This window comes from Bos mutus, chromosome 22 (assembly GCF_027580195.1).
Source record: "Bos mutus isolate GX-2022 chromosome 22, NWIPB_WYAK_1.1, whole genome shotgun sequence".
Taxonomy (NCBI): Eukaryota; Metazoa; Chordata; class Mammalia; order Artiodactyla; family Bovidae; genus Bos; species Bos mutus.
This window is the reverse complement of record NC_091638.1, coordinates 66,264,321-66,284,344: the sequence shown is the minus strand read 5'-3', so window position 1 is coordinate 66,284,344 and position 20,024 is coordinate 66,264,321. Positions and strand designations below refer to the sequence as shown.

The window sequence follows — 20,024 nt, the reverse complement described above, 5'->3', positions numbered from 1 at the left end:
CCGGACTTCCGGTTCCTGGAGACAGTGGTTCAGCTGGGGTCCCTGCCTGCCGCCCCGGTGGTCAGCCTCTCCTGGTCTCCCGGTCCATTGGCAGCACGGCTCAGTGCTCAGGCCCTCCCTCGGTCCCCAGCCTCCTGGCAGGTCTGTCCTTCCTTCCTGGATCGTCTACGTCTTGGTTCTCTCCTCAAGCCAGGCACCTGGTCTCTGCAGGTGGGACCTCGGCTCTGGGGTGTGCAGAGCCCCTTCTGCAAGCCACCCTCAGACTGGACTGCTCGAGGCCCCGGGCTGGGCTCCTCCAGCTGCAGGCGCGATGCTGTGCGGGAGGAGGGCAGGTGGGGAAGCGCTGACGTGGCGAGGCCGCCTCTCCCCCTCCCGGTCCCTGCTCCTGGCTTCCTCCCCTCCCATTGGAGCCCCCCAGCCATTCCTGATCAATGGGCCCAGATGCACGCAGGGCCGGGGCCCATCTCCAGGACAGGCTGGGAGATCCGCAGGGGTCTGGGCCCGGCTGAATGGAGGGACCAGGGCTGACAGGGCCTCGGGGAGGTCGAGGAGCTGCGGTAGAAGCATGGAAGGCTGAATGGCAGAGGCGCTGCCCTCTTCCCGGGACCCAGACCCCTGACCGGGAGCTGCTGTCATGCAATCACCAGGGACCTTGGGCCGGAAAGGCAAGGGGGCAGCAGCCACGTGTATGAGCAGAAGCAGAGTCCCACCCTGGACTGGGGGGTGGGAGGCCAGGTCCTCCTGACCGCTCAGCCTATGAGCTGGGACCTGACAGCCCTGAGCCTCGGTTTCCCCAACTGAACTAAGTGCATAATCGCTTCTGCCTGGGATGGGCTGGCCCCGCCTGGGGGGTGCAGTAAGCTGTCCCCATCTTGGCTGATGGTGCCTACACGGTCCCCACAGGGTCGGGGAAGGCTGGCCCAGGTCAGAGGCCTTGGGGGCAAGTCCTGACCGGGCACCTTCCCCAGCAGCCCCTGGCTATCTGGAGTGGGGCATTCAGGGAACACGCAGATGGCCAGTCAGAAAGGAGGGGGGTCCCCCCACGCTGCTTCCTGCGGTGTGGCCCAGCGCAGGTCATCGGACTAACCCTGGGTTGGCCCACTCTAGGGCCCTGGCTGGGGCACCAGGCTCGAGAGCGCACTGGGCTGGGCCTAGCGTGCCCGATCACGGTTCCCAAAGTCGACTGGACCCCACAGCTCCTCCACAGTCGAGCTCTGGGGACAGCGTGACACCCCGGCCCCTCCCGGACCCACACACTGGGGGCAAACTCTCCTCCCTCAGCTCAGGGGGGCTGCTGCCTCACCACCACCCCCCCACCCGCCCCATGCCCCAGGTCCCTGGGGCCAGGCTGGGAGGAATCCCACCGGGAGAGTGAGGGCCAACCCTGGCACAGACCCAGCCCTGGGGTCTGCTGCTGGGCAGGATGCGGCAAGTCCTCTGCCCTTGTGAGGGAGAGTCCCAGAGGCTCCCAGGGGCTGCCTAGTGAGGTGGAGCCATGCTACCCTGTCCCAGGAGCCACGGTGGGGCAGGGGGGAGATGGGAGAAGTGATGGGGTTGGCGCCCCCTCAGCCTGGACTCCCAGGGGCCTGGGGGCCTACTGGCTTCTGGGTGTGTGTGTGTGTGTGCGTGTTTGCACTTGCCTTTGGTCTGTGAGATGGGAAGCCTGCCACATGTATGTGAGCTCACTGGCATGCCAACCCATGGGCACACACAGACTCAAGACTCAGTGACCTGCCACCACACGTGTGCACAAGTGCACATTCTCCTCTGCACAGAAACACACGCTGTCTCTTACACGCATGCGCGCGCACACACACGCAGGCACGCCTCCCTTCCGCACAGCCTCTTCCCCAGCCGGTCCGCTCTTCCTGCCCGAGGCACCTCCTGGCCCCCTGCCCCCTCATCCATCTTGCCTGCCAGCCTGTCCCGGGTGCCCCCATATCCTTCACACCTTCTCATCTCGCTGCTCAATAGCAGGAGGCAGCGCGGCAGTGGCCGCAGGGAGATGGATGGGCCGGGTGAGGGTGTAGAGGGCCCAGGCAGGGAGAGCTGGGGAGGACGGAGCTCCGGGCTCCTCCAGCCCCCATGTCAGGCAGGAGCGAAGCTCTCAGGCACAGGGGTAGGGGAGGCCTGGACGGTGAGGCCATGCCCAGGCTCCATCCCGCCCCGGCCAGCATGGCCCTGTGGTGGACAGTGCAGAGAGTGCCTGGTCAGGACAGAGGGGACCCCAGGGGCAGGACTGGGCCTGCTTCCTCCCGGACGCTGACCGTCTCAACCTCCCTGCTGGGACTTCCCCCACCCTACCTGCCCTACCTGTACCTCCTCCCTGCACCCCTGCACCTGGGCAGGTGGTCCCAGATGGGGAGAGCCTTGTCGAGCTGCACCCCTTCCCCAGCCTTGACGCCCCCTGAGTCCCATGAGCACTGGGCTCATTACACACCTAGAAACACACATCTGGGCTGTGCCACCAGCCACATATGGATCCTTCTGGAAGAAGGGCCAAAGTGCTGAGGCTCTCAGAAAAATGTGTGCTCACCTATACAGCGCCTGGGCAGACATGCCTGGACACCTGCACACATGGGCACATACACAGCCACACACTTCTGCCCTCCCAGATCGACTCTGTGGGCCTGTGAACATGGGGGGTTTGGAGCCCTCCTCTGGACCATGGCCTCCTCTGAAAGCCCCCCTGCTGGCCCCAGGGCAATCTTTCTTCAAGTCCCACCCCCACCCCCACGCACTATGGGATCTTCCCCCTGGGCTGTGATGAAACAGTGTGGGCACAGAGACAGTCAGCCCTGGCCACAGAACACACAGCAGGTCTAAGACCACCCTGAGGCAGACCTGCCCCAGATCCCGAGGTCACAGAGACGGGTCCTCTCCCGCACAGGAGGGAGGACAGGAGCTGTGGACCCCTGGACACCTTCCATTTTATAGAATGGGAAACTGAGGCATGGAGGTGCGGGTTCGGCAAGAAACGTGGCACACAGTGGGGGGCAAAGAGGGGCCCTGGGCTGCAGATTGTGTCTCAGGACCCACTGCTCAGAAGGGAGGTCTGAGGCCAGGCAGGTGTGGCCTGGGTTGTGGGCCCAGGCTGGGGCGGGGGGCCAGTGTGGGCAGGGCAGGCCTGGAGAACGTGAGCTTCTCTGTTTGGATGAAGACAATGCCCCTCTCATGGTTGGCACCGTGTTGATGAAATGGGGTATGCGGTGGGCTCCCCCTCACAGAGCACGTCCTCACCACTGAACATCTGGAAGATGAGTCACAGTGGCCGGAAGGCTTGGTCCTGGGAGAGGACCCAGGGGCCAAGGCTGCTGGGGCCAACCTCTGCCCTGGCCCCAAGGGGGGCAACCCAGCAGGGACTGCCAAGAGATGCCCCTCACTGATGGCCCTGCCCACCTGCCCCTTCACCTCCTCAGTCAACGCAACGGGGTGTCTGCTGAGACGCCAGCTGGCTGTGTGTAGAAATGGAGACCCCAGTTACCTCAGAAAGATGCTTGCCCTTGTGTGCCCTGGTGGTCACAGGTGCGGATGGCGAAGTCTGGCTTCAAAGCCTTGGTATCTGTGTGATCTTGAGCAAGTCATTTAACTTCTCTGGGTCTCAGCTTTCCCATCTGTAAAACTGGGATTATACGATCTCCTCCTATCATCCTGAGGTTTAAATTAAACAGCTAATAGTGCTTAAAACAGGGTTTGGGGGGAATTCCCTGGCAGTCCAGTGACTAAGACTCAGTGCTCTCACTATGGTGGGCTCAGGTTCGATCCCTGGGGAGTTGAGATCCTATAAGCTGAATAATCCGGACACATAAAACAAAACAAAACAGAACAAAAACCAGTGTCTGACACGTAGTAACTACAATATAAAAGTGTATTAAATAAAATCTTAAATTGTGGGAGAAATCACTCAAAATCACTATTTAGCATCTGCAGAGAAGATGGGTCTGTAGCCCCAAACACTGAAAGGATAGCGTTTCCTCCACCATAATGTTACAAGTAACGTAACACCTCAAAATAAAACCTGAAGCTGTAATAAGAGCAGAGAAGTCCAGCCAAGTTCTGACTTTTTCTTGTCATTGTTATTTGGTCCTTTAAAAAGGATCATATTTTTGACATGTCAGCCTCTTCCTAATATTTCTCTTTGCACCCCCATTTTGCTGTGCCCTCGGCTGGAGGCTCGGCTTGCTGTGGGAGCCAGATCTCTGCTTCCCCAGGAGGGATGAGCAGGGCCGACGAAGGAAAGAGGTGGAGGCCCCTGAGATGGAAACCCACGGAGGAAGCTGCTCCGGCTGGTCCCTGGGCTCAGGAGCACAGGGCGGGAGGGCCAGTGCCAACAGCTGGTCCTCGCTGAAGCTCCTCCCACCTCTGAAGGCCAGTTGAGGGGCTTTGTTGCTGTTGTTGCTCAGTCGCTCAGTCGTATCCAACTCTTTGCCACCCCATGGACTGCAGCACACCAGGTTCCCGTCCTTCACTCTCTCCCACAGTTTGCTCAAGCTCACGTCCATTGAGTTGGTGATTCCATCCAACCTTTTCATCCTCTGTTGCCCTCTTCTCCTCCCGCCTTCAATCTTTCCCAGCATCAGGATCTTTTTCCATTGAGTCGGCTCTTTGCATCAGGTGGCCAAAGTATTGGAGTTTCAGCATCAGCCCTTCCAGTGAATATTCAGTGTTGATTTCCTTTAGGATTGACTGGTTTGATCTCCTTGCAGTCCAAGGGACTCTCAAGAGTCTTCTCCAGCACCACAATTCAAAGCATCAGTTCTTTGGCGTTTAGCCTTATATAAGGTCCAGCTCTCCCTGGGGAACAGTTATTAAGCAGGCTAGGGCCCTGCCTCTGGGACTGCAGGACCCGAGGGCCCATGGCGGGCAGGGGTGTTGCTCAACAGCGACCCCATGTGGCGGACCCTATAGAGCTGCAGCTGGTGGGCTGCCTCTTCTTGCCAACCTCCTCCTCTCCAGTTGTAGAGCAGGATGACCCAGTTCCTGTAACAGCGAGGAAGGGGAGATGGGGAGAGGGAGACGCTGGACTTCCTGCTAATGCGCATAGGGATGCTCACAGAATCCACGAGAGGGTTTAATGAAAGACAGAGTTCCGTATTTGCCCCTCCCAGCAGGTGCACTGGGTGGTGCCTGCTCCACACCCTCTCCCTTCCACGGTGAGGGAGGAGTGTCCAGGTTGTCAAGGCGCCCCCTCCTGCCTTCCATGGCACTGGGCCCAGCGTCAGTGCCAGGGTTGCCTGAGCAGCTCCACCCTCTAGGTGAGCCGCCCCCACACTGGCCACGTGCTCGCTGCTGGTGCCTGAGAGGTCCTGCCCCCCACCCCCGGCAGTGACAGGGCCACCGCGGCAATGAGATGGCTGGCATCTACCTGGCCGGGCACCGGCCGCGGGCCCTGGGGGAGCTGCAGAGACCCAGCTTCTCCACCCTGCCTGTGCTGGTGGCCTGCTGCCACCTCGACATAGACCCGGACCTCAGTCGTGTCTTCACCAGCTCCTGAGTGTCCTGGTCTGCTGCTCTAGGGCCCGAACTGGCAGGTGTCCAATCTGAGCCCACCATCGTCCTGCTGGTCTCAAGGCACAGGGAGGGCAAGATGAAGACTAAGCCCCCAGCGCCTACTGGGTTCCCATGCCAGGACCCTGAGGCTGGGTCTCCCCCGGGCAGCTGGTCCCAGGCCTTCTTTCCGACCAGCCCTTGTCCTCCCAGGAGGTCTCGGTCTGGCTCCAGAGCCAGCCCAGCAGCCGGGGCTCCCTCCAGGCCAGCCCTCTCTACAGCGCCCAGCTCACATGCTTTCTTCTGTCCCCCCTCCACCTGGACGGCGGGGCCTGTGGGGCCTGTCGGGGTGCTGGCACCTCCATAAGGTAGCTGGCGGGGGTGGACGGGGTTGAAGTCTGAGGCTGGGTCATCCAGGGGGGTGGGGGTCCGTCCTAGCGCCCTCCAGGGATCTGGAGCAAAGGGAGGGCAGAGACCTTCTTTAGGTGCTGAGTCCTGCCCCAAGGCCACAGGTGGGAGGCCTTGTACCAAGGCCACTGACACGGAGCCCAGAAGCAAGGTCAGCTCCGGGCCCGACAGATCCCCTTTGTTGCCCAAAGCCCCCTACCCCCGCCCATCATCACTGTAGGCTTCCTGACCCCAAATTAGGCTAGAATGTGCACCCCAGCAGTCTCTCTCCATGCCCTAACCAATCACCTAACCTCCTAGCAGGAATTTTGTCTTGAGGCTATAAAACTGGCGATTAACAGGAGAAAACTTTAGGCTCTCCCTGGTCTGTCAGGGGGGCGGTGGGCTGCATTTGCAGCGCCCTCATCATCTCTGTCCCCTGCTGTCCACTCAGTCCCTTCTGCAGTGCTCTGTCCCTGCAAACTCCTTTCCAACCCACGCTCGGGCTGCCTCAGCATTAGGGTCCCAGGCCAGGACCCTGGAGACCCGCAGAGGGAGCACAGCTCTCATTCCTGCTGCACTGCGGCTCGAGACCTGGGCTCCAGAAGCTCAGCGACTTGGCCGATCCCCGGGCAGTGGTGGTGGAGCGAGCCGGTGGGTGAGTGTGTCTGCCCGCCTGAGGGTCCCTGCTCCCTGCTTCCTGCTTCTCCCAGGGCAGGGACCTCGGAGACCCAGTTTATGAGTCAGAAGCCACAGCCTTTGTTCAAGGGGCCCGCCCAGGCCGCTGGGCCTCCTGGAAAGGAAGGGGGGCCTGATCAGCAGCCCCCAGCTATGGGGGGCAGTTTCTGGAGACCCGGATGCTTCCTGCCAGGAGGTGTGGGGCCTCCTGCTCTGGGAAGGACAGCATTAGGGGGTCCTGGAAAGTTAAGCTCCCTTGGCTGAGGTCCAGCTTCTGTGTCTCAGAAGGTGTTTTTATATATACATGTATTTTTTATTATTAATTTATTTTTTAGATTGAAGGAGAGTTGAGAGGCCCTTAGACAGCAAGGAGATCAAACCAGTCAATCCTGAAGGAAATTAACCCTGACTATTCATTGGAAGGACCGATGCTGAAGCTGAAGCTCCAATACTTTGGCCACCTGATGCAGAGTCGACTCACTGGAAAAGACTCTGATGCTGGGAAAGATTGAGGGCAGGAGGAGAAGGGGATGACAGAGGATGAGATGGCTGGATGCCATCACCAACTCGATGGACATGAGATTAAGCAAGCTCCGGGAAATGGTGAAGGGCCCACAAGCCTGGTGTGCTGCAGTCCATGGGGCCGCAGAGTTGGACACGATTTAGTGACCAAACAACATAGTCGAGTCACAATGTTGTGTTTTATGTATATATTTTTCAAATAATTTCCATTACAGTTTAGCATAAGATATTGAATATAGTTCCCTCTGCTGTATAGTAGGACCTTGTGGCTTATTTTATATATAGTAGTGTGTGTATGTTAATCCCATACACCGAATGGATCCCTCTCCCACTTCCCCTTTGGTAACCATAAATTTGTTTACTACGTCTGTGAATCTGCTTCTGTTTTGTAAATAAGTTCATTTGTACTATTTTTGTGGCTCCACATGTAAGTGATAGTCTGTAGTATTTGTCTTGGTCTGACTGACTTCACTTAGTGTGATAATCTCTAGGTTCATCCACATTGCTGCAAATGACATTATTTCATACTTTTTATGGCTGAGTGGTATTTCATTGTGTATATATGTACCACATCTTGTTTATCCATTCATCTGTTGTTGGACATCTAGGTTGCTTCCATCTTTTGGCTATTGTAAATAGTGCTGCGATGAGTATTGGGCTGTATGTATCTTTCTGAATTAGTCTTCTCCAGATATATGCCCACTAGTGGGATCGCTGGGTCATCAGTTTCTCTATTTCTAGTTTTTCTAAGGAACCTCCATACTGTTCTCCATAGTAACTGCACAGATTTATATTCCCACAGAAAAGTGTAGCGGAGTTCCCTTTTCTCCACACCCTCAGAAGGTATTCATAGAATGGAAGGGCATCAGGGAACTGGCACAAGAGCCCCCAGAAACAGCAGCCTCCAGCCCCAACCGAGTGTGCGAGTAAGTGCGTGTGAGCACCGGTGTCTTGCCTGTCTGAGGATCTGTGTGTTCACACCTGTGCTAGGTGTACCAACACGTGTGCAAGCCACAGCGGTGAGACCAGTCCGGAGGTGGGCCAGCTATTGCCCCTCTGAGCCCCAGGAAGTAGAAGGACCCCCAGCCCCCACTGGCTCCAACACCCCCCTCCCCGAAAGGCTGTGTGACCTGGGGAGTCGGTGCCTTCTCCGGGCCTTGGCTCCTGCCTGTGAGATGGGAGTGAGGCTCCCTCCTGGGTTGGGACAGCTGAGAGGAGTGAGGGGTGAGGGGGCAGGTGCAACCCTGGAGGACAGACACGGGCACAGCAGATGCTGGCCTGGAGGGCACAGACGTCTCTAAGGACCCATGTTCTTCACTGCAGGTGGGGAGGCTGAGACCCAGACAAACCCAGCTTCCCAAACCAGGTGTGGCTGGAGCCGTTAGAAATTACCCTGTACTTCGGGAGCCTAATTATAGTTCTGACATGAGAGAGGCCTTCCTAACCACCAGGGCTGCTCAGCCTAGGGGGTGAGTTCTCTGTCACCAGACACGTTCAAGCAGAGGGTCAACAAATCTGTCAGAAAGCTGCAGAGGGGACTCTGGTCCTGAAAGGGGCTGGACTGGTGGCCCAGAGGTCTGTCCAGCCGGGCGTCTATTCAGACAAAGCCCCAAGGGCAGGACCTTTCTGCTCCTGGACAGGACCCCTGCCTTTTGGGAGCCACTGAGCACCCGGGGTCGTGGACAGAGACCTGGAGGCCGGCAGGGTGCTCACAGAAGGGTGCAGCTGTGGCTGCCCAAGGCCCAGGTGATCAGCTTCTGTTCGAAGTCAGAATAGGGTGGGTAGCGGATGTTGTTCAGCATCTCCAGGCCCGGGTGGGAGAGCAGGCAGGCACGGTGGTGGGAGAAGGTGTCGAAGGAGAACTTGCCGTGGTATCTTCCCATCCCACTTTGGCCTGCACGGGCACGGAAGTGAGGGTCTAAGGCGAGGCCGAGGAGCCCGCCACCACCACCAGCAGCCCACCACCCAGCAGGGAGCCCAGGGAAAGCCAGGCCACGTGAAGAGCCATTTTGCAGAGAGGGAAACTGAGGTCCTGAGAGGCCAGGGGGCTGGATCAAGGTTGAACCGTGAGTGAAGGCCAAACTGAGCCTTCCTGGGTCTGGCGCGCCCACCTGGGCTTCCCTGGGAGTTGGGGCTGGAGGGTGAAGAGGGCGGGGCTCACCGACTCCCCCGAATGGCAGGGAGGTGAGAGTCAGGAGGGCGGGGCTCACCGACTCCCCCGAATGGCAGGGAGGTAAGAGTCAGGAAGGTGAAGCCCTGATTCCCTGCGAAGCTGCCGCTGCTGGTCCTGTCCAGCATCTGCTTCACTGCCTGGTGAGAGGCGGAGGCCAGGGTGAGGGGTGGAGCGGAGGCTCCGCATTCCACAGCGAGCAGAGGCGCCTCCCCGGTCTCCATCCTCTGCTGAGTAAGTGTCGCCCCTCTGAGTTCATAAAGAGGAGCCCGCGGCCCCGAGAAGTGCCTGTGAGGGTTAGCAGCCGCAGCAGACAGGCAGCCCACCCGGCTCCGCCTGCAGGGTCTCACCTCTGCTCTACCCCATCCGCCTTCAGGGGCTCTGCACACCCATACAGAACTTTTGCACGGTTTAGGAAAAGAAGGATGTTTGGGGCAGGGCAGATAGAAAGGGCACCTCCTTGTCTGGGTGGAGGCTGCCCCGGCCAGGGCAGGCAGCTGGCCACCCACCCATTGGTAGGTTCTTGGTGCTGCCCTCACCAAACCCACCCCTGTCTCAGCGGGACACCTGTATTCAGGGAGCCGTCGTCCAATGGCCTGGATTATAGTCACCCTGGAGTTGTCTGCTCCCTGACCCTTGTAAGTGGGCTGGGAAAAGGGAGGTGGCTAGTCTCACCCCTTTGGGCCCCTCTGTTGCCCCCACCTTCGTCCAGCCCCACCTGGCTGCTGTTGGAGAAGGCGTAGAGGGCCAGGGGCTTCTCCCGACGGTTGATGAAGTCGATGGCCTGGTCCAGGCTCCTCACGTTCACGATGGGCAAGATGGGCCCGAAGATCTCCTCCTGCATCACCGGCTCGGTCTCCTTCACGTCCACCAGCACTGTGGGGGCTGTCCGAGACAGGGGCCGGCTCAGCCCAGGTGCAGGGCCCGGCTCAGCCCAGGTGCAGGGCCCTGTGGTAGGCGGGGCCTATGGCGGGCGGGGCCTATGGTGGGCGGGCCCGCGGGCTGTCAGGGGCCAGGGACCTGGATGTCCCAGGGACGGTACTCTCCCCGCAGCCCCCGGGAAGTGACCACGAGGGGCTCCCCAGCCTGACCGGGGCCCGTGGGGCCCAGAGAACCAGCCTTGGTCTCACAGTCAGAGGGTGACCCTATCTTAGACCCCAGAGTCTGAGGCCCCAGGTCCCAGCCTGTTAGACCCTCGAGTGGTTCGGCTCAGGAGACCAGGGTTCTTTGTTCACAGCAGAGCGGACGCTCAGGACGGGCAGTGGGAGCTGAGAACCGGAATCGTGGGCACATAGCACCTGGCATTGTGTGGCCCCTGGAGCAACAGATCGTGGGGCTGAAGTTGGGAAGCTGAGCCTAGAACTCTGGGGTCTGAGCTTGGAGACCCAAATAATCCTAAAGGAAATCAGTCCTGAATATTCATTGGAAGGACTGATGCTGAAGATGAAACTCCAATTTATGGCCACCTGATGCGAAGAACTGACTCATTGGAAAACACCCTGATGTTGGGAAAGATTGAAGGTAGAAGGGGATGACAGAGGATGAAATGGTTGGATAACGTCACCGACTCGATGGACATGAGTTTGAGCAAGCTCCGGGAGTTGGTGATGGACAGGGAGGCTTGGCATGCTGCAGTCCATGGGGTCGCAAAGAGTTGGTCACGACTGAGTGACTGAACTGAACTGAGCTTGGAGAACTTGGGCCAGAGTGTGGAGTCGTGGGGTCGTGGGCTTAGACCCCAGCAACAGGAAACACCAGTGTCACAAAGTCGTGGTACCAGGCTGGGCTGTAGCGGTGGGGTCGTGGGAGCCTCAGAGCCCAGACTCAGGGCCCAGCTGTGGCCCCCAGTGTGGAGGTGCCTTCCCTGGGGTGGGGGTGGGGGTGCGGCACAGTGGCAGGGAGGGCGGGGCTCACCAATATAGAGATCGCTTTCATCACTCTGGCCGCCGATGACCACGCGGCCGCAGCTCAGCAGGCCCCGGAGCCGCTGGAAATGCTTCTGGCTGATGATGCGGCCCAGGTCCGGGGACCTCTGGGGGTCGTTGCCATAGAAACGGGTGATGGCGCTCTGCAAGGCGGGCACCAGCTGCGCCTGCATCTCGGGACTGCACAGGACATAGTCGGGGGCCACGCAGGTCTGGCCGGCGTTGAAACAGCGAAAGAAGGCCACCCGGTTGGCCACGGTCTGGGGGTCGCAGTTGTCGTCCACGTAGCAGGGGTTCTTGCCTCCCAGCTCCAGCGTGACGGGCGTCAGGTGCTTGGCGGCAGCAGCCATGACAATCTTGCCAACTCGAGGGCTCCCTGGGGACATGGGATTTGACTCACCTGCTCTTGGCCGGATGGTTCAGGCACCACCTTCCTGGCTCCATCCTGGCTCACCCACTGGGGTCTGTCCCCGCCCTGCAGCCCCAGGACCGCACCCTGCCAGGCCCACCTGCCCCAGATGATTGCCATCAGGGATGCTCCACACCGCTGGCCATCGCCTCCTCCCTGCCCCGCCTTCTCCAGCCTCTTCTCCAACATCCCTCTTTCCCCAGGACACCAGCCGGGGCCCCCCTCACCCGTGAAGAAGATGTAGTCGAACTTGTGCTCCAGCAGCCGCCCCGTCTCCTCGGGCCCGCCCAGCACCACGGCAAAGCAGCTCTGCAAGGGGGCGGGAGGGATGCACGGCTCAGGGGACCCTGCAGGATCTCCCACTGGTGGGAGCGGGGATGTGGGACACAGGCTCACCCTCACCTGGTCCAGGTATCGGGGCAGCACCTTGGCCAGGACCTTCATCGTGCTCTTGCTGATCTCCGAAGGTTTCAGCACCACGCAGTTACCTGTGGGGCGGGGCGGGGCAGGGAGAGGGCGGGGCCATGTGTAGCCACGCCCATCTCCATTGGGTCCTCCGGCCTAGTGCAGCTGAGAGAGGTGCCCTATTGGCCCCGAGGCCACACAGCCCCAAGGATGGTGGCCAGACAGGAAGCAGGCCTTCTCAGCCACCTGGTGCCAGCTCCCTGCTCCTTCCTGGCTCTGGGGGAGGCTGGGAAGACAGGCAGGGGGCGTGAGGGTGGAGGTGTCCTCTCACCTGCAGAGAGGGCGCCCACCAGGGGCCCCAGGCTCAGGTTCAGGGGGTAGTTCCAGGGAGACAGGATGAGCACCAGGCCAAAGGGCTCCTTCCGGATGAAGACCGAGTCCAGCTGCGTCATCTGGGGTGTGGGACGGACAGTGAGGCCTCGCTAAGGATCACCCCAAAGCCCACCTCTCATAGCCCTCGACCTGCCTGTGCAGTGGAGTCCCCTCAAGGAGACCGCGGTCCCGAGAAAGTCAGTGACTCCCCCAGGGCCTGGGCCGGGCCGCCCTGGAGTTGTCCCACCTGGCCAGAGGTCTCACCAGGTTCTTGGCCCCTGGCTCGTCCTTCATCCAGGTGTGCAGGTTCCTGAGAGCGAAGTCGACCTGGTTCTGGCAGAGGATGAGCTCCGAAACTTCCGAATGAAAGGCCGTCTGTGGTGGAGGTGAGATTCAGGGGTTAGGCCTGGGCGGGGTCGGGAGGGGAGCGCATCTAGTGCTGGAGGTCCCCAAGAGTCCTCAGGGTAGACACGGAGACAGTCTCCAGGGTGAGCACAGCCAGCCCCTGGGAACTGCAGTGAGGAGCATGAGTCCTGGGCTCTGCCGCTTTCTGGCTGTGGGACCTTGGGCAAGTGACTTAACTCTCACGTGCCTCACTTTCCCCATCTGTGACATGGGACAGCAGTCAGACCTGCCTCACAGGTTTACTGTTGACGTAGAGCAGCTAGCAGCCCAGGGAAGACTCTGCTGAACCACAGGACTGAGCTGGGGATGCAGCTGGCTCTAGCCCCACCCCTGCCCTCCTCACCCACCCCTGCCCTCCTCCCCTCACCCCTGCCTGTCCTCACTCACCCCTGCCTGCTCTCACCCACCCCTGCCCTCCTCCCCTCACCCCTGCCCCACCCACCTTGTACAGGTCCTGAGCCAGCGCCTCCTGCAGAAGCTGCTTGTTCTCTTGCAGGAAGAGGCTCAGGCCCTTCAGCTGGGCGGCCCGGAACTTGGCCGGCCGCGTGCGCCCTGAGACGAAGGCCTCCCGCAGCCGCTGCAGGGTGTCTGCGAAGGGGTCCATCCTGCCGGGTGGGGGGCAACGTCGGTTGGGGTGCCCCCACCTCCACCACCCCTCCAAGGCCCCTACTCGCACCCACGTGGGCCCACGGACACCCTCACGGGGCCTCGAGGGGTTCTTTGCCTCAGAGACCACAGAACTTTGCAGTGGCAGAGGGGGAAACTGAGGTTGGGGTGTGCCGCAGGGCCCCGGAGCATGGGACTGTTCCCTGTGCCCTGGGGAGGTGGTCCTGGAACAAGGAGCAATGGGGTGGGCGGGGCATCCGTGGGAAGGCGCAGCTGACAGCCTGGAGCCTTGAGCCCATCTGGCCTTGATCTGACACCCAAGGGAACCCTGGCAGGGCTGGGAGGGGAGGGAGATGGGGCATGGGGGTGGGAAGAAGGAGCCCAGGAGGGCCTCTGAGGGGAAGTACCTGGACTTGGAGCAAGAAAGAGCTCTGAGCACCCCAACCAGGGCCCCAAAACCATACCATCGCCTGTGCCTCCAGGTCTCTCTATCTGAGTGTCTCTCTGTCTAAGTGTCTCTCTGCCCATGTCTGTGTGTGTTTCTCTGTGTCTGTCTGTGTCTCTCTTTTCTTCTGTGTGCCGATGTGAGCCATCTACCCTCAGGGTCCAGCAGCATCTCACAGGCCTGAGCCCAGGACCTCTGCCTCAGCACTGACCATGGAGTGAGGCAGGTTTCAGCGTCCCCACTGGGCACCCTGCACCTCCCCATCCTCCTCTCCCAGCCTCAGTCTCCTCATCTGGGGAGTGGGGACAGACTTCTTCGTGGGCGTGCACAGCACAGGCCTGGCCTGGGAACACCAGGGACATGGAAGTCCTGCTGGGTGGGAGGGGGAAGGCTGGCCATGTGGGTGAGGCCCCTCAGCAGGTGGGCAGCGGGAGTTCAGCTCTTAGGGGGAACCCAGGACCTGCCTGCTCCCACCTGTGGTTGGCAGGGCAGGTATCCTGGCCCTTTCTTGGGCTGGAAGGGGACCCGAGTTGTGCCCTCCCACAGCCAGGCCCGGGGTGGTCCTACCTAGACCCCTGTCCGTGCTCCAGATGGCAGAGGAACAGAGGGAGATCAGGAAGTCCCACTCAGGCTCAGGCTCGGAGCCAAGACGACCAGGGCCATTTCCTCCTGAGCGTGTCCCGGAGCAGCTGGGACTGCGGGGCCACCTCTGGCTACCCGCCCTGCCCACCCTCGGTCCAGGGTGGCCAGGAGCACTCTTAGGCCTTCAAGTTCCAGAGCTGCCCCAGAGGCGCCAGCATCACCCGCCCCACCCAGCTTTCCCTGATGGAGTTCTGGTGGCGCCTGGTCCCATCGGCCCAGCTCTGGCTTTGTCCGTGGCTCTCTAGAGCCTCTCTAGGGCTAAATACCTCCAGAATGAATCAGCCCAGGGACCACATCCTCAGGCCCACCCCACCATTGCCCAATCAAATGAGGAGGCAGATGGCTTGGTGGGGCTGAGGTCAGCCCTTGTTTAGGGTTAGGGTTTAGGGTTAGGGATAGCCCTAGGTTTAGCCCTCCTCATGGGGGCTACATAGCAGCTTCAGTCGTGGGTCCTGTGACTCCACAGTCCCTCCCCCACCGGCACCGAAGTGTGCTAGTTTTAACCACTGGATTCCCAGGGAAGTCCTGCCCTGTACTTTTTATTGACTTCTCAACAACATCTTTCAGTAGCTTCCAAATTTTCTACCATGAGAATGCAACACTCCCAAAATCAGAAATGAACAGTGAGTGTTGTTTTTACAAGGCACTGCCCCCTTTCCCTGTCCCAACCCCTCCAGCACTTCCTGAGCACAGCCCAGGTCACACCTGGCTGGCCCCTGTCTATCCACATTTTCCCTCTGCCTGGGGAGCCTCCACCCCCAGGCGTCACTGGGGTCTGAGGTGGGGGCATGGAGCGGGGGTCAGGGCAGCACGACCTCCCTGCGTTGAGCCAGGCCCCAGGCGCACGGACCCCCAGCCCTGGGGGCCCCACGGGGTCGGGATCCCATTTGTCTTCCCCACTCCCCCACCCTGTGCTGCTGGCCCGACCCCACATACCCTGGTGTGGACTCCGACCCTGGATCCTTTGCCGAACCTGGGCGCTTTGTGCCTGACATTCTGCCTCCAGATGTGCGCTCTCACCCTGCCTCTGCCCGCTGCCTGTGCAGCCCCCCGGATGCCCTGTGCCCACGTCTGGCGGTGGAGAGGCACCTGAGTGACAAATCACCAAACTGAAGCTCCAGCTGGTCTGGCCTCCTGCTGATTCACACACAGCTGGCCCCCGGAACAGGTTTGGCAACTCCAGGTGACTCCAGATGATGCTGTGATTTCTGGGAAGGACAGGCAGAAAGTCACCTGATTAAAAAAAAAAAAAGAAAGTTACCTGATTAAGGAGCAAAAGATAAGGTTGCTAAGTCACTAAGAGTCCAACTCTTTGCGACCCTGTGGACTGCAACCCCTCAGGCTCTTTTGTCCTCCACTATCTCCTGGAGTTTGCTCAAACTCATGTCCATTGAGTTGGTGATGCCATCCAGCCATCTCATCCTCTGTCGTCCCCTTCTCCTCCTGCCCTCAATCTCTCCCAGCATCAGGGTCTTTTCCAATGAGTCAGCTCTTTGCATCAGGTGGCCAAAGTATTGGAGCTTCAGCATCAGTCCTTCCAGTGAATATTCAGGGTTGACTTCCTTTAGGATTGACTGGTTGAATCTCCTTGCAGTCCAAGGGACTCTCAAGAGTCTTCTCCAGCACCACAGTTTGAAAGCATTTCAAACTTTGTCAGTGGGACCCTGGCAGCCTCCTCCAGGACGCCCTCAGCCAGCAGAGCTCTTCGAGTCACCCAGGTCCCCGCACCAGACCCTCATGTCTGTGCCTTCATTCCCACCCCGAAGGGCTCCTTCATTTGCGCTCTCCTCATGTGCCCGACTGGTATCCTCGGGGCAGAGGAAAGGGCCCTGGCAGCTGCAGAGAGAGCGTGGATGGGCCAGGGGCCCCTGTGGCCACAGGGTGTCACATCTTGTTCCTTGTTCCTCTCATTCTCCTATTTACTGTGTGATCCTAGGCAAGTTACTTGGGCTTCCCTGCTGGCTCAGATGGTAAAGATTCCCCCTACAATGCGGGAGACCTGTGTTTGATCCTTGGGTGGGAAAGATCCCCTGGAGAAGGGCATGGCAACCCACTCCAGTATTCTTGCCTGGAGAATTCCATGGACAGAGGAGCCTGGTGGGCTACAGTCATGGGGTTAGAAAGACAAAGTGAGTGAGTATACACACAGCACAGGCAAGTTGCTTAACCTCCCTGAGCCTCCCTGGGGCAACAACTGCAATTAGAGGATCTCATGATAAGATGAAAAAATAGATATAGATACCACGGCTCCTGACGCGAAATCAGTGCTCGTAAGTATTGGTTATTAACGTTTCCCCAGTCTTTCCAGAGCACCTGCTAGGTCCTAGGAAGCAGGAGAATGCACTCAGGCCCCACTGCTAATCCGTCTTGTGTGATTTGCCCCTGTCTGCCCTTCACTCCCAAGCCTGTCCCAAGAGATCAAGATCACTCCATGGCCGAGGGCTATGGAGAGCAGGTCCAGGCACAGCGTGAGAACCAGCTTGCACCCCAGGCAGGCGTGTGAGGTGCTCCTTGGCTGTGATGGGAACCAGGCCAGTGGGAGCCACGCAAGACACCAGAAGGGAAGTCAGGACTGGCAAGAAGAATCGAAGAGCCGGGGGGTTGGGTATGGTGGGGTGGGGGTACGGCCCGCCTCCTGGGAACCACCGGATTGTGCAATTCACCTCAAAGCTGTTAAAGCGAGACAAACCAAGGAATTCCCTGACGATTGGTGGCTAGGACTCCACGCTATCATGGCCAAGGGTGCGGGTTCAATCCCTGGCTGGGCAACTAAGTTCCCACAAGCCACACAGCCAAAAACAAGCAACAAAAAACTAAATGAACTAAACCACATTGAACTGAACCAACAAGAAGCCTGCATAGCCCACAAGCAAATGAAAGCATGTTCGGCCTCCACAGCAACTGAGAAATGCAAAGTGCAACAATGGCGAGATGCTCTGCAAATGCCTCGGATCAGTTTCCTGGGGCTGCACTGACCAACCACCACAGCAACGGCGGTGGGTGGAGACAGCAGGGTTACAATCTCCCAGTGCTGGAGGACGGAAGTTCGAAACCCATGTGTTGGTGGGGCTCCAGGGAAGGGGTGTCCTCCACTCCCGGGTCTAGCTTTTGCAACTGCTGGCCTTCCCCGGCTCTACACCTCCGTAGTTACGACAAACCAGAATGTCGCCAGACTCTGCCAAGTGTCCCTAGGGGAATGACATTGTCCCTAGTTCAGAGCCACCCCACTAAATGATTCTTGAAAACAGTTCTGTGACTTCCCTGGTGGTCCCGGGGTTAAGATCCGTGCTTCCAGTGCAAGCAGGGGGCAGGTTCGATCCCTGGTCAGGGAACTAAGATTCCTGCATGCTGTGCGGCATGGCACAGAAAATATTAATTTTTTAAAAATGGTCAAAGAATGTAAAAAAATAGTTCTCAGGGGGAAGAAAGGCTTAAAAGAAATTCTGCTGCTCCAGGGAAGCAAAGAATCGGTGATGGTTGAGGGGTGGGGTGGAGTAGAGAGGAGGAAGTCTGGGGTTACACTGGGTGCTTACAGGAATGATCCCCCTGATGAGAATGTCACAGGGGGTGACCCATGTGGATGGGGGGTGGGGTCTTGCAGAGTTTGGGTGGGGGGCAGTGTAGTTCCTGTGTTTTCCAGGAAGTGACTACCAGCTAGGGGAGGGGAAGGAGGGACTGGATGTGACAAACCTCAGGACAGAGCAGCAGACTCCAGACAACGATCTTCCAGTGAGACCTCCCAGACTTCTGTCTGAGTGGTGTCTCCCCAAACTCATATCTGTGTGCATGCGTGCTCAGTCGCGTCCAAGTCTATGTGACCCCCATGGACTGTAGCTCGCCAGGCTCCTCTGTCCATGGAATTCTCCAGGCAAGAATATTGGAGTGGGTTGCCATGCCCTCCTCCAGGGGATCTTCCTGACCCTGAGACTGAACTCACATCTGCTGCATTGGCAGGTGGGTTTCTTTGCCACTGAGTCACCTGGGAAGCCCTTAGGCAGGAAGGGGAGAGGGCCGAGTGGCTGGGTGCCCTGTGCAAAGGGTCCTCCTTGGGGAGGAAAGAAATAGCAGTGCCCAGGACTCCAGGACTCCAGTCTCAGTGGGACTCAACAGGTTAATTTGGGGACCCTCAAACTTGCCCTGGGGACCTGAAGATGCCAGGGTCCTGCTCTGGGCTTCTGCCCCGGCAGGTGTGGGATGGGCCCTGGCATCAGCACCTTGACTAGTTTCCAAATGATTGCGAATTTCAGATGGATTTCGAAAGTGGCACTGGGTTCCCTGGAGGAAACAAATGGTACCTCCCTGGTCATTCCTGGGAAAAGCTACCCGGTAAGTTTTGTGACAGATCCTGGGCCCCTGGCAGCCTCCCTTCTGGCTTTTCTGCAGGGAAGCTCCCCAGCTGGGAACCAACCCTGTCCAGAATGCCCAGAGTCTCAGTCTCCCCATCCACAGAATGGGGAGAGAGCAGCCAACGGTGACACCCATCTCACGAGGTCACTGGAAGGTCATTATGGGAGCGGGTTGGATGCTTCCAGAAACTTCAAAGCACTGCGGGCAGTGAGAGGCCTGAGGGGTGGGGGCAGGCGAGGTGTGGCAGGGAGCAGAGGCGGGGCCAGAGGCGCCTGCCTGCCCTTCACGTCATGGTGGAAGGGACAGCTGGGGGCTATGGTCCCAGGGCGGGCTTGAATCATAGTTTGCGAAAACTGTTCGAGAACCTTGACCCAGAGAAATGCGTGGTCTTGAGAGCTCAAGCTCTTAACCACGCTAAACTTCAGGATATGGAGAACTCTAGCATCTGGGGTGCAAACGGTCTTCTTTTTTTCTTTATACCTTATGTAATATGTCTAGCATACAGAAAATACACAGGATAACACACGACCATTCACACACACACACCACCCAGCCTCATCAGATCGTAATGTTTGCTGTGTGTTTATAACTTTGTGAGCAGCGGCGTCCTCTACTGTCATTGAACGTTTCATAGAGTTGGTGGCTCAGATGGTAAAGAATCTGCCTGCAATGCGGGGGACACTGGTTCAATCCCCGGTCTGGGAAGATCCCACACGCTGTGGAGCAGCTAAACCCACGAGCCACAACTACTGAAGCCTAGAGTGTGCCTAGAATGTGCCTAGAGCCATGCGCTGCAGCACGAGAGGCCACCGCAAAAAGAAGCCCGAGCACCACAAAAAACAGTAGCCCCTGCTTGCCACAGCTTAGGAAAGCCTTCTCACAGCAATGAAGACCTAGTGCAGCCTAAATAAATTTTTTTTAAAAAGTAATGCAATTTGTATTTGCTGATGATATGATTGTATATATAAACAAATTCCAAAGAAGGTGAATTCCCTGGTGATCCAGTGATTAGGGCTCCACTCTCTCACTGCCAAGAGCCTGGGTTTGATCCCTGGTCAGGGAACTAAAATCCCACAACCCATGTGGTATGGTTAAAAAAAAAAAAAAAAAAACCCAAAGAACACACACACACATACTACTAGAGCTAATAAACATTTGGCAAAGTTACAGGATATAAAATCAACACTCAAAAATCAGCTGTGTTTCTATACACTAGCAGTGAAC

At 58.6% G+C, this 20,024-nt stretch overlaps 1 protein-coding gene across 2 annotated transcripts; it reads right to left on the bottom strand.

Moving 5' to 3' along the window:
- Window positions 1-6,899: 6,899 nt before the first annotated feature.
- On the bottom strand, window positions 6,900-14,660 carry LOC102267436 (aldehyde dehydrogenase family 3 member B1). 2 transcript variants are annotated; one of them, XM_070359022.1, is made up of 10 exons: window positions 14,379-14,660; window positions 13,203-13,365; window positions 12,620-12,730; window positions 12,315-12,435; window positions 11,981-12,066; window positions 11,806-11,887; window positions 11,159-11,545; window positions 9,963-10,129; window positions 9,236-9,384; window positions 6,900-8,968 (listed from the first exon to the last, which is right to left on the bottom strand). In XM_070359022.1, exons 2-10 carry the CDS (start codon window positions 13,362-13,364, stop codon window positions 8,842-8,844), a joined length of 1,392 nt encoding a protein of 463 aa, XP_070215123.1. In that variant the 5' UTR covers window position 13,365; window positions 14,379-14,660; the 3' UTR covers window positions 6,900-8,841. The 2 variants fall into 2 exon arrangements, with proteins under 2 accessions (XP_070215123.1, XP_070215122.1); XM_070359021.1 differs by having other exon boundaries at window positions 9,285-9,384.
- Window positions 14,661-20,024: the final 5,364 nt, after the last annotated feature.